This window comes from Pyrus communis, chromosome 2 (genome assembly GCF_041283825.1).
Source record: "Pyrus communis isolate YQ-2024b chromosome 2, ASM4128382v1, whole genome shotgun sequence".
Taxonomy (NCBI): domain Eukaryota; kingdom Viridiplantae; phylum Streptophyta; class Magnoliopsida; order Rosales; family Rosaceae; genus Pyrus; species Pyrus communis.
This window is the reverse complement of record NC_142566.1, coordinates 25,655,145-25,667,352: the sequence shown is the minus strand read 5'-3', so window position 1 is coordinate 25,667,352 and position 12,208 is coordinate 25,655,145. Positions and strand designations below refer to the sequence as shown.

The 12,208-nt window shown below is 39.4% G+C and overlaps 2 protein-coding genes across 4 annotated transcripts; one reads left to right on the top strand and one right to left on the bottom strand.

The window, feature by feature from the left end:
• The first annotated feature begins 781 nt into the window (after window positions 1-781).
• LOC137746470 (uncharacterized) lies at window positions 782-4,625 on the top strand. 2 transcript variants are annotated; one of them, XM_068486488.2, is made up of 2 exons: window positions 782-3,613; window positions 3,971-4,625. In XM_068486488.2, the coding sequence occupies exons 1-2, from the start codon at window positions 970-972 to the stop codon at window positions 4,387-4,389; spliced, it is 3,063 nt and encodes a 1,020-aa protein (XP_068342589.2). In that variant the 5' UTR covers window positions 782-969; the 3' UTR covers window positions 4,390-4,625. The 2 variants fall into 2 exon arrangements, 1 of the variants encoding a protein (XP_068342589.2); XR_015958635.1 differs by having other exon boundaries at window positions 844-3,881; window positions 3,971-4,499.
• Window positions 4,626-4,707: 82 nt separating this feature from the next.
• LOC137746471 (hexokinase-2) lies at window positions 4,708-9,975 on the bottom strand. Of its 2 annotated transcripts, none has more exons than XM_068486490.2 (9): window positions 9,112-9,975; window positions 8,154-8,304; window positions 7,885-8,067; window positions 7,312-7,386; window positions 7,028-7,183; window positions 6,837-6,935; window positions 6,616-6,746; window positions 5,700-5,781; window positions 4,708-5,456 (listed from the first exon to the last, which is right to left on the bottom strand). In XM_068486490.2, the coding sequence occupies exons 1-9, from the start codon at window positions 9,381-9,383 to the stop codon at window positions 5,109-5,111; spliced, it is 1,497 nt and encodes a 498-aa protein (XP_068342591.2). In that variant the 5' UTR covers window positions 9,384-9,975; the 3' UTR covers window positions 4,708-5,108. The 2 variants fall into 2 exon arrangements, with proteins under 2 accessions (XP_068342591.2, XP_088545641.1); XM_088689515.1 differs by having other exon boundaries at window positions 8,154-8,805; window positions 9,112-9,591.
• Window positions 9,976-12,208: the final 2,233 nt, after the last annotated feature.

Here is a 12,208-nt window from a genome sequence, read left to right as displayed (position 1 = left end):
AAGAACGAGAGAGATAGATGAGGATGCATGTGAATCTGCGAATTCGGGAGGTGGTGGGATGGTTGTGGGCGCTAGGGAAGAAGAGGATATGGAGGGAAGGGAGGAGGAGTGGAGGACCTGTGAATATGGGAGGTCGTGGGAAGGCTGTGGGGGTTGGGGAAAGATAGGATTGAAGAAAGGAAGGAGATGAGGATGCTGGGACATCGGGATGAAGGGGATGAGGTGCTGGTTTTTTTATTTTTTATTTACATAAATATTACCTTAAGAAGAGCTTCTTCAATTATTTTATGAATTACATCGGAAGGAATCTGATTCTGATTCTAGCTTAATTCCTCTTCAATTCAATTCCTCCTTAATTCAATTCCCCTCAATCTGATTACGGATTAATAAACGCACCCTTGGTGTAATAATTATCACATACATTAAAGTCAAATAGTAGGGCTTCTGATCTTCATCTCATATCCCTTGACTGTAAAACTAAAACGTAATTCGAAAACAAAAATGAAAATACTTGGTTCCTTTATATGTAAGAAGTCACACATCTTTATAAACAAATTACAGTTTGATATGCGAGCATAAATTTCTCTTTTTGTGGTTTTAATAAGTTATTTTTATCGAATATTATCATTAGAGGTTTAAAATATTATTAACTTACGTGTCAGACTGCAATATGCATGTATCGAGAAAAAGGGAAGTAAGCAAGTGTAAATAAAAAACAGTGAATATGAGTTAACAGCTAATTGGTGGGTTTTAACACTTTCTCTGTTGACCGTAAATTTTCCAAGTCGTCCCCTACTGAAACTCCTTACCATTTGTGACCCTGCAATGATTCAGGAAAATCCCCCAATTTCTAACGTCTATTTAGATTCAATTTCATATCTCATAAAATGGATCACAACCTTTGAGTTCTAACTTGTCCTCAACACAACCGCGGGAACCAACGAACTTTTGAAATCCCCCTCCCTCCAAATGGCTAAACACACCCCAACATCTTCTCTCCAAACACATCTCCACCTCCTCCTCCTTCTCCTCCTCCTCCTCCTCCTCCTCCGCCATGCCAACACCCAATCCCTCCAAGACCAAGAACAAGCAGTCCTTCTGAAACTCAAGTCCTACTTACAGTCTCCACCATTTCTCAGCCATTGGATCCCATCAAACTCAAACATTTCTTCCCACTGCTCCTGGCCTGAAATTTCCTGCACAAACAACTCCGTCACTGGATTGTCTCTCGTCAACTTGAACATAACCCTGCCAGTTCCACCCTTCATCTGTGATCTCACAAACCTCACACACGTCGATCTCAACTACAACTACCTCCCCGGAGAGTTCCCAAAATCTCTCTACAAGTGTTCCAAGCTAGAATACTTGGACCTCTCACAAAACTACTTTGTAGGCCCGATTCCTGATGACATCGACAGCCTGCCCCGGCTTAAGCAGCTTATCCTCGGCGGAAACAACTTCTCCGATATTCCTCCCGCGATAGGGCGGTTGCAAGAGCTCGAGAATCTTCAGCTGTGGATGAACCAGTTCAATGGCTCTGTCCCACCAGAAATAGGTAACTTGTCCAATCTCAAAGACCTAAACATGTCTTTCAACATAAAACTTGTGCCTTGGACCTTGCCTTCCAATTTCACCAAGTTGAAAAAGCTCAAGAATTTATGGATACGCCAATCGAACTTGATTGGAGAGCTTCCTGAGACACTTGGGGAGATGGAAGCATTGGAAGTAATTGATTTGGCAATAAACAGTTTGAGTGGGAGGATCCCGAACGGTTTGTTTACGTTGAAGTATTTGAGTATAGTCTATCTCTTCAGGAACAATCTTTCCGGGGAGGTCCCTCCAGTGATTGGGTCATGGAACTTGAGCATTCTTGATATCTCTGAGAACACTTTAACAGGGACAATACCAGAAGAGTACGGCAATCTTACCAAATTAACAGAGTTGGCCTTGTTTCTCAATGATTTTTCGGGTGAAATTCCGAAGAGCATTGGCCGCCTGCCAAACCTCAGACAATTCAGAATGTTCAACAACAATTTTTCAGGAATATTGGCTCCAGAGTTTGGGAAGTACTCGAAGCTCGAAGCTTTTGAAGTTTGCGTCAATAGGCTAACAGGAAAACTGCCAGACGATTTGTGCTATTGGGGTAAGCTGGAAGACATTGTAGCTTATGGGAATTATCTGAGTGGAGAATTGCCAAGCACTCTTGGAAATTGCAGCAGTTTGAAGATTGTCAAGGTTCAAGATAATATGCTGTCTGGAAACATTCCTAGCGGTATGTGGACGGCGCCAAACTTGACTACTGTGCTGGTGAGCAACAACTCGCTTACTGGCAAGCTTCCTGAGAAGATGTCATCGAATCTTTCGCGGTTGGAAATGAGAGACAACAGATTTTCGGGCAACATTCCAATCGGGGTGTCTTCCTGGACAGGTTTGAAGGTTTTTGACGCCGGTAATAACCACTTTAGCGGTGCTGTTCCTCAGGAGTTAACCGCGCTTTCTAGTTTAATGACTCTTTCTCTTGATCAGAATCAGCTCACTGGCTCCCTTCCATCGGATATTGTGTCGTGGGAGTCACTCGCTAGTCTTAATTTCAGTCGAAATCAGCTCTCTGGAACAATTCCTGAGAAACTTGGTCTTCTGCCGGGACTTACTGAATTAGACCTTTCAGCAAACCAACTTTCTGGCGAAATTCCAAATCAACTCGGGCGTCTGAAGCTCAACCAATTCAATCTCTCTTCCAATCACCTCTCCGGGGAGATCCCTATCGAATTTGAAAACGCTGCGTATGAAGGAAGCTTCTTGGACAATCGAGGCCTCTGCACATCTAGCTCAGCGGCAATAAAGCTCTCCATATGCAATTCTGAATCCCGAAAGTCCAGTAAACTTTCGTCCAAATCTCTTGCACTGATTTTATCCTTAGGCATACTGTTGTGCTTGTTGGCTTTTTCCATCTTGGTCATCGTGGTCAGAGTTTACTGCAACAGAAATGGTGATTCTAACTGGAAGCTCAACACATTTCAGAGGTTGAATTTCACAGTGCCGAAAATCCTATCGGGGTTGACAGAAAGTAATCTGGTTGGCAGTGGCGGATCAGGAAAAGTTTATCGTGTTCCTGTGAATCGCAATGGTGATGTTGTTGCTGTGAAGAAGATTTGGAAGAATAAGAATTTAGAAGAGAAGCTTGAGAAAGAGTTTCTTGCTGAAGTCAAGATCTTGAGCTCAATTCGACATGCCAACATAGTGAAGCTGATGTGCTGCATTTCCAGTCAGACTTCAAAACTTCTCGTCTACGAGTACTCAGATAATCGGAGCCTGGATCGATGGCTGCACACGAGAAACAGGCCATCCAATCTCTTGAGGTCAGTCCATCATGTCGCGCTCGACTGGCCTAAGAGGTTGCGGATTGCAGTGGGGGCAGCTCAGGGCCTCAGCTATATGCACCACGATTGCGTGCCGCCTGTTGTACATCGTGACATGAAATCGAGCAACATTTTGTTGGACTCCGATTTCAATGCAAAAATAGCAGATTTTGGTCTGGCTAAGATGTTGGTCAAGGAAGGAGAACTTGCTACAATGTCATCTGTTGCTGGCTCCTTTGGCTACATGGCTCCAGGTAAACCTTATACCCCACAAATGCTAAAGTTCGGGCATGTCTGAGACCGCTTCTTTATAAAGCACTTCTTATAAGTACTTTTGCAAGAAGTGGTTTTCTCTTCTGCTCATAAACTTTTGCTAAAGCAATCGACCAAAAAAAAAAAAAAAAAAAAAAAAAAAATGCTTCTATGACCCATAAGCACTTTTTAAGTTTTTTTGCCAACAGCAGTTAGAAGTGCTTTGAGTTGTTAGAAAAGTGCATTTAGCCCTTCTAAAGGCAATCTCAAGTAAGCCCTTAGTGCCTAAAGAAGCATGTGTATTTTCTTTCATTTCGCATTAGCAATCTGTAAACTGATTTTTCTTACCCTAAATGCAGAATACGCCCACACAACGCGAGTGAATGAAAAGATCGATGTGTATAGTTTTGGGGTCATCCTTCTGGAGTTGACAACCGGCAGGGAAGCCAACCACGGCGATGAACACACTGCCCTCGCTGAATGGGCATGGCGCCATGTTCACGAAGAAAACACTATCGCAGACGCTTTGGACCAGGACGTCAAAGAACCTTGTTACTTGGACGAAATGTGCTCGGTTTTCAAACTTGGCCTCAGTTGCACAGAAAGACTTCCAGCTAGTAGGCCTTCCATGAAGGTCGTTCTGCAAATCTTGCTTCGATGCAGCCGTCCAGTTATCAACGGTGAAAAGACTGAGTACGTTGCCGCTCCTCTGCTCAAGAACTCGAAGCGTGAGAGGATTTTGGAAGACAAGAATGGTAGTTTGGCAACAAATGTCTGATGCGAAGAGGAAAGAAGTAAAGGGGAAATAAGACTTTCATTTAGTATCGGTCTTAAGCTGATCAAATGCATACTAGAGAAGGAATTAGATAGTCATAGTGATCAGATGTATACTAGAGTGCAGCTCGGCATCCTAAACGATGCAGAGCTGCACTCTAGAAGACAAAACTACCCTGTATATTTGAGTATGTATCAAAATAACGAGTAGCATCGTTTAGGATGCCGAGCTGCACTCTAGACGACAAAACTACCCTGTATATTTGAGTATGTATCACAATAACGAGTAGCGAAAACTTCTTGAAAAATCAGCAAGAACTGATGGCCCGTAAAAACCTGTATTATTTGCAACAGGGAAACATGAGAGAATGTTCCGCAAAAAGTGCATACTCACAGTTTACATCCCCTATTTTTATTAAGTAATCCACGAGAAACAAGCTTATAAATTGATCAACAACACAACGCCTAAACATCCGCAGAGGGAAACAACGGGCTGCAGCAAGAAAGCTTAGCCGATTGCCTACTCCAACTGCCAATTATGATCCTACGACAATTACCGGCTCTAAAGGTTCATAAATTACGGATGGGGTGCAAGATCTTCCAAACTAGGAGCTAAGAATAACATGAATTGATCCAAAGGAAATAGTGGGAAGATAGGGGAAACGAAAATACACTAAAATTGAGAATTTCACACTTCATTCATCTACCCTGGTCTTGACCATTTTATGACTCCTCTACCTCGAGGTACTGGGAGTGAGAGGCTGCTAGGAGGGCAGCACCAATTCCGGAGCCGTCGTTTGAGAGCTCGATAGAAATGTGCTCAGCAGCTTCGTCGCCCAACAACTCCTTGAGAGTACTCTCCATGCTGGTGCGGAATTCAGTGTAGTGCTCATACAAACCGCCATCCAGTGCTACCACCGATTTTTGCTTCTCTCCATCCTTAACTGTGTCTCTACCTAACTTCTTAAGCACTCCCAAGATCCCAGCAGCAGATAGGCGAGCCCCACGAGTGGCAACTATGTCACATAGCGCCACGACAACCTTTCTCATTTTCAATGAGGTGTTGGAGATCTACAATTATCAAAAAATCAAAAACAATAAACACTTGTCACCTGTCTAAAGATTGGCTATGAAATTTTATAGAAAAATAGGAATTATTCAGTGAAAGGTATAATGTCTTCAACCTTTTATCAATTTTTACTTTTCTAACCACCCTCCCACGAGAATTACGAAAAGGAAAAGAAAAAAAAAAACTAAAGTTGCACAGCCAGATAACAAAATGATCGTTTTTTTCCAATAGAATGGGCAATTTACCTCAAGGATGTCCTTGAGTTTGTTCCCGACCACTTTCAGATCCGGAGATGAGTCATGATGCATGGCAGACATGACAGGAGTCCTGCAAATAATACAACACCATAAAGATTCAGAAAATTGTACGCTATTCCAAAGTTAATGCACAATCCAAGCAAAAGCAATAGGTGAAACACTTAATTTAGACTTTCATACACAGACCTCAGTTTGAACAAAAAAAAAACGACAATTGGCAAGTAATCCACAATGGCAGAAGCATCAAGTTTTAATCTAGGCACCATTGAGAAGCAAAACAGACGTTATGACCATGTGGAAGTCACTTGCCATTCCGAACAGATGGAATTAACCACATTTTCTGATGCTCCATTGCGATGGTGTATTTTGATATTCAGGAATAGACCTGCCCAATTCCTCTTGACAGTTGTCTATGCAGAATCCAAGACATTCCCAGAATTTAATCCGCAAATGAAATGGAAAGGCTGGCTACTTTTAGTTTCAAGTTTGTGGTTAGATTTTCAAATTGGGTCAAAATCTGGGTTTCACACAACTCCAAGACATCAAGACACAGAATTCATAGCAGGCAGCAAAGAACAAGAAGAAAAGCCATAAGTGAAAATTTGAAATGCTTGCCAGAATATCAATGGGATAATCATATAATGGGTCGGATTTGATTTCTGGTTGTAGAGAGTTTAATTGTAAACTGGTTCAAGACTTCAAGTCCATCATAGGTATACTTTCAAAACAATTTATTGACTATGCAAGTATGACTATATATTGTACATCCAAGTATTTCACAGAAAAAGGTCTGCTCAAAACACAAATCCTCTTAAAATTCGGGAACACACAAACACGTCCAATGACATACTTCAAGCTAACTAGGTTTGAAAAAATATCGTCTACAAAAAATGTTGGAATATACCTTAGTACAAACGGAATTTTCAGTTTTGGCGGGACAACATCACCAAAAAAGTCAGCTTCTTCAGCCATCTTGAGCAATACTCTGCGCACAATGTCCCCTAAATACATGCCAGAAATGATCTTCTCGAATATCTGCAAACAAAAACAAAATCCATATGATATATCAATCAAGCCATCTTCACATGCAAAATGCCAAAAACAAGTACAAGAAAATATCTTTACTTGCTCTCCAGGGTTTAAACTCTCAGCATCAAGTGCTTGATCGTATTCTGTCAGTGGTATGTGTGACGAGCGAAAGCTACCCCACTCCATGTTGATAACCTATTATAAATATAACAAAGAATTAGCAATGTTCTAACTATAGATCTAAACCTTAGCATCAGGCAACAAATCATAGTTCTACAATTACTAACCATTTCACCTGATTTAGGTAGAAGACCATGCCATTTTGGAATGGCATGCGCTCGTTCTACATATGCAGCGTTCGTTCCGGTGCCCAATATCACAGCAGCAATGACATCCTGATTGTGGTACCTACCACCTGCTAATGTACCAATTGTATCATTGACCTGCATCAGCCTGGCAAGTTAGGATTGTCCAAAATGATTAAGTAATAAATCACCAAGGTTTAAATCAGCTCCTTAAAGCATAACAGGAACATCCGACTTGCTGAAATTAGACACCAAACTGGACTTACCAAAGCTGTAACACGCAAATCAAGTCCAATTTTTTCCACTGATTTGGTCAGTTCTCCTACAACATCTTGCTCAACCTGCACCAATATTAGCAAAAGGAAACCGTCACAAGGGGGCACCACACGATATAGATTAGTCCAGAGCTGCTAAATTAATTTTATTATTAGAAGATGCGAAGAAGGCCTACTGACGCTCCAGTTAGAAGATGCGACTACGGGACAGAGGTCCAAGGCCGAAGGGGCAGAGGAAGACCTAGGAAAACTTTGGAAGAGACTCTAAGAAAAGACTTAAGAGTACTTGGATCTAACGGAGAACATGACACAGAACCGAGCGTAATGGCGTTCTAGGATTCATATAGCCGACCCCACTTAGCGGGAAAAGGCTTTGTTGTTGTTGTTGTATCAGAACACATAGGTAACCAGTGGGTAGAAAATAATGTTTTAGGTAGAACATATGTTAAGAAAAGACAACATAAAGGCTCCAATGCCCAATGTATCAGGTACAGTGTCCTCCAGGCATGATTTACATGACTAACTAGCAAACAAAAATCAATATAGCAAGAGCTGTCAAAGTACCGCGTCCTCAATACTGAAGCCTTTTGTCCACTTAATAAGAGTCCCAGATGCAATTGACGTTTGCCGCACAGGAAACGAAAAGGTAAAACCCAGCTCCCTTTGTCTACCGGGTGCAGGATGTAAACCCTCTCCTTCAGTAGCAACAAATTTTGCAAGTGTTTCAGCAATAAAATCAAATAATCCCTGAAACCACATCATGATAAATTACCACCAAGTACGAACAAATCTAAGCAGGATTGTTAGATTGCCTGAAGAAATACAATACTAACTTCTGAAGTTCCAGTCATCAAATGCGGTGGAATGGAAACTTCCTGAGATTCTTGTTTAACAATGCGTTTTTCTTTCCCACCGAGCTGTACACGCAGGACACGGAAGTTTGTCCCACCAAGGTCCAATGCATAAAACAGTCCTTTCTCATCCCTGAAACGATAAAGTAAAAGGAATGTACTACGGATCCAATAATCCCCCAGAGACATTCAAGTGCAAGGCGTAATTTTAACACAATCGTGCCTAATTCGGCAAACATGTAAGTAAGGGGGGAAAAGGACACCAAATATAGCTCACACATGGTCAGCCACTCAGTCAGTTTACGAACCCAAATCACCAATATAATCTACCCAATATATCAAATATTCATTTCTAACACTCTTTCTAAAGCTTGTAGACTTTAAAGTGCATTTCTTTTTCCATTTGCAATATAGCATGTCAATTTCTTTTCAATACGATGACACTCTAGAAAGATTAGAAGCACATTGATCCGTAGAGCATAGAACATTATAATCCACTAAAATAGCACAGCCTACACCACATGAAATGAAGAACATACCAAAGGCGGAAACTAATAAGAGAGCCATGAAAGCCTCATCGGAAGCACACATGGGATAAGGAAACCGCCAATTTTAGCAAATCAGACTTCAATATCTACAGTTAGATCAAATATTAAAGGAATGATTTCGAAGCGAAAAATCATATGGGAGCCGCATGAAAAATCAACATAACTAAATCGTATTAATTAATCAGAAAGCACATAAAAATTCGACCTTTAACCCTTTTAACTAAATAAATAAATAACAAAAGGGGACAAATAAATAATCATTTCAAACAGAAGACAAAATTATTGAACCCAAAAGTCCTTTTTTAAAACCCAATCCCAGTTGAAATTACGAGTCTTTCAAATCCCAATCGAAAAATAAAACAATTAAGGGCGGGTGAGATAAGCAAAAATACCCAGTTGGGAGGTTATCGACGTAGCTGATGAGCATCTTGAGCTTGCTGCCGCCCTCGGATGCGAGGCCAGCGTGCATTTCGACAGTCATGGCGTCAGCCACCTGCCTCAGCTTCCCAATGGGGGTCCCGCACTTATCCTCGAACTCTTTCAGAATCGCCATCGCCCGGACCCACCTCCCCGAGCTCTTCATGCGGTGCCGAACGACCAGCGCCGCCGCCGCACATACCGCCGCCGCGCACACCACCGCCGCCCCCACCGCCACCTTCCCCATCACCACAGCCGCTCAAATTACTAAATCTTTGATGGGTTTTTCAGTTCGAAATCTCCAGAACCCGAATTTCTGGTCAGGGATTGATGTGCCTATTTAAATTCTCGTGCTTGCATGAATGAGAAAGTTTTGGAAGTGAGAGAGAGAGAGAGAGAGAGAGAGAGAGAGACCTGGAGAGAAAGTGAGAAGTAGAGAATTCAAATATAATTTTGGGAAAATCCAAAAAAAGCCCTAAGCTTTATATAGGACTTTTGGGGAGGGACACGAATGGAAAATTGCTAATCAAGGAATTCCAATTTTGCGGCCTAATTTCTCAGGAAATTAAGATGTATTTTTCAATTTTCTCGGAGATAGAAAGTGCTTTTATGATTTTCTTGGCTCTGTTTGTTTTCTCGGAAAATTAGCCCCTTTTCTGTGTTATTAAATTTTCTTGGGGATTTTCTCGCACTTTCTCGGAAAATAAAAAGATATCTTGTTGGCGTCAAAAATGAATTGCCCTTTTTTTTTTGGAGGAAAAGTGAACATGGTTTTGAATGAAAATTACGAGATTGACCTGTCAGTGTGAAGCACGAGGCTGTCTGCGACTCTGTTATATGGACGAACACGATATCTTGAGGTGGTTTGGTATTTTTGGAGCATTCAGATTAAGGAAGGATACGTGTGAGGTTCTCCCTCATTCCCATGCTTACATGTTGACATGTTGTAGTTCCGAACCAAAAAATAATAGGAATTTTAACGAAAAGTTTTTAATACTGTTCATTTTAACGAAAAATCATATTTTTATACTAAAAAGTCAATTCTGATACTATTTATTTTATCCTTTATTTTGTTATTATCGTTAAAACTCAAAATTTTCAAGTCATTTTTATTAGTTTTCCTCAAATAATATGCTAGCCGATGAGCTTGTAGCTCAGTTTAATTTGTTTAATGTCTCATCTTAAGTGATTATAAGAATACGATAATCACTTTATAGGCTGAAACATATGTGCTTCTAAGTTTATAACGAGTAGTTTTATTTTAAGTGAGTTTTCAGCCTATCTCGTTTTGAGTTATTCTAAGAATTCGTATCCACTTATTGCTAGGAGTGCATATGTTTTTGACGAGTTGTTTTTATCTCAATGAGTGATTTTGATCTGTCTCATCATAAGTGTTTCTGAGAATGTCATATTCACTTATGGTTGAGTGCATGACTATATGTGCTTTTTACGAGTGCATTTCTCTCAAAAAGTGATTCTAACATGTCTCTGAATGATTATGAGAACAACAAAAAAACATTTATGACTTGAAATACGTGTATGAGTGGTTTTCTCTAATAATCACTTGCAACCATTGCTCTCGTATTGCTCTTGTAGAGTATATAGATCTTGTCTTCAACTCCTTCCTCTTTTAGAATATAGCTTTACAACCGAATCAAATCTTTATTGCATAACATTAAATTTGTGAAATGAAAATATTTTTAAGTGTTACATTATAAAATCACTTAACATTATACTTTCTTCTTCATTTATAAGTGAGAGATATTCGTTTCGATTCTCGTCAAAGACAAATTCGAATCAAATTATTATGGCTAGCTAATTATAAGATTCAGCCTACTTTCTTACTCCTTAATGTGATGTAGATAATATCATATTTAAATCGATTTTTTTTAAAGTGTTATTTATAAAAACATTGAAAAAAAAAAAGGTAGGAATAGTTTAAGAGATAAGGAAAGTGGACTTTCCCTTGTGTAGCATACAATGAAATCAACCTCTCCAATAGTTTATGAAAGTATGAAACATGGTGCCATGTCAAACATCATTTGTCTGGAAAATTTAATAATCCATAGAATATCTGAAAGCAGATAATCTATAACCCTTTTAATTCTTCCACCTAGAAATTTTGGATCCACAATATTTTCATCTAATAAACAACTGCAGCCAAAAGGATAAAGCAAAATATATTTTATGAAATATGGATCCGCCATGGCGCCATCTCATAAAGTACAAAGGATAACGACGTATGTTATATGGGATGATTATTATATTCACAACTATTAAAGTCTCCAAATTTGAGTATGGTCCACAAGTTGCTTTTGAGTTGTCCCTTCGAATCTTTTAATTGCACTGTTATTTACTTTAGACGAGAAGAAATTTCTTATGCTCGTGACACAGAAGGGATGTTCATTTTTTTTTTCTCTTAATACGATAAATTAAACGATATGTTTATTTTTCTTTCTTCTAAATAACATGATCAATTAATCGTAAACAACGTAACAGATGTTTCACCACGTCAACAAACAGAAATAACAGAGATCTTGTTTGGTCTCTAAAATTGATTGGACTGAACAATTCACCAACTCAAAATATGTTAAAGGAAGTAGAAAAATTGCGTCCAACTTAAATCTAAAATATAAATCTTCTATTCTATTAAGAGAAGAAGGATTGTTAACTTTTTACTTCATTTTTTTTTCAATTTTGCCTTCGTTTTTTAATACACAATGTTAACATAAGGAGGGAAAAATAGTAATTTTGTATCTTTTGAACTTTTTCCTCTTTTTTCTTATTTTACCCTCACTTTTGATACACAATATTTACATAAGATAAAAAATATACACTTATTAAAAGAAATTGTATCACCATCGTTTTTTTCATACACATAAGTGAAATCATAATGTTTTTTGCATAGTTTGAATGAACTGAAATAGCTGCTTTTGAGGATAATGTGGGAGGAGGTGAACGGTACCTTTTGACAAAATGACAATCATATTCCTATTTTTTTCTATTTTACCCTCATTTTTTAGAAAATAACAATTATATACCTATTTTGGTCACACACAAAATGTATGCTCC

What these genes read in the sequence shown, in the direction of transcription:
- LOC137746471 (XM_068486490.2), bottom strand. Translation starts at nt 9,383, where the DNA reads ATGGGGAAGGTGGCGGTGGGGGCGGCGGTGGTGTGCGCGGCGGCGGTA. An exon ending in GTCGATAACCTCCCAACTGG is followed by an intron (nt 8,305 to 9,111) that starts GTATTTTTGCTT and finishes TTATCGTTTCAG; the next exon opens with GGATGAGAAAGGACTGTTTT. An exon ending in AACTCAAGGACATCCTTGAG is followed by an intron (nt 5,457 to 5,699) that starts GTAAATTGCCCA and finishes TGATAATTGTAG; the next exon opens with ATCTCCAACACCTCATTGAA.
- LOC137746470 (XM_068486488.2), top strand. Translation starts at nt 970, where the DNA reads ATGGCTAAACACACCCCAACATCTTCTCTCCAAACACATCTCCACCTC. An exon ending in CTTTGGCTACATGGCTCCAG is followed by an intron (nt 3,614 to 3,970) that starts GTAAACCTTATA and finishes CCCTAAATGCAG; the next exon opens with AATACGCCCACACAACGCGA.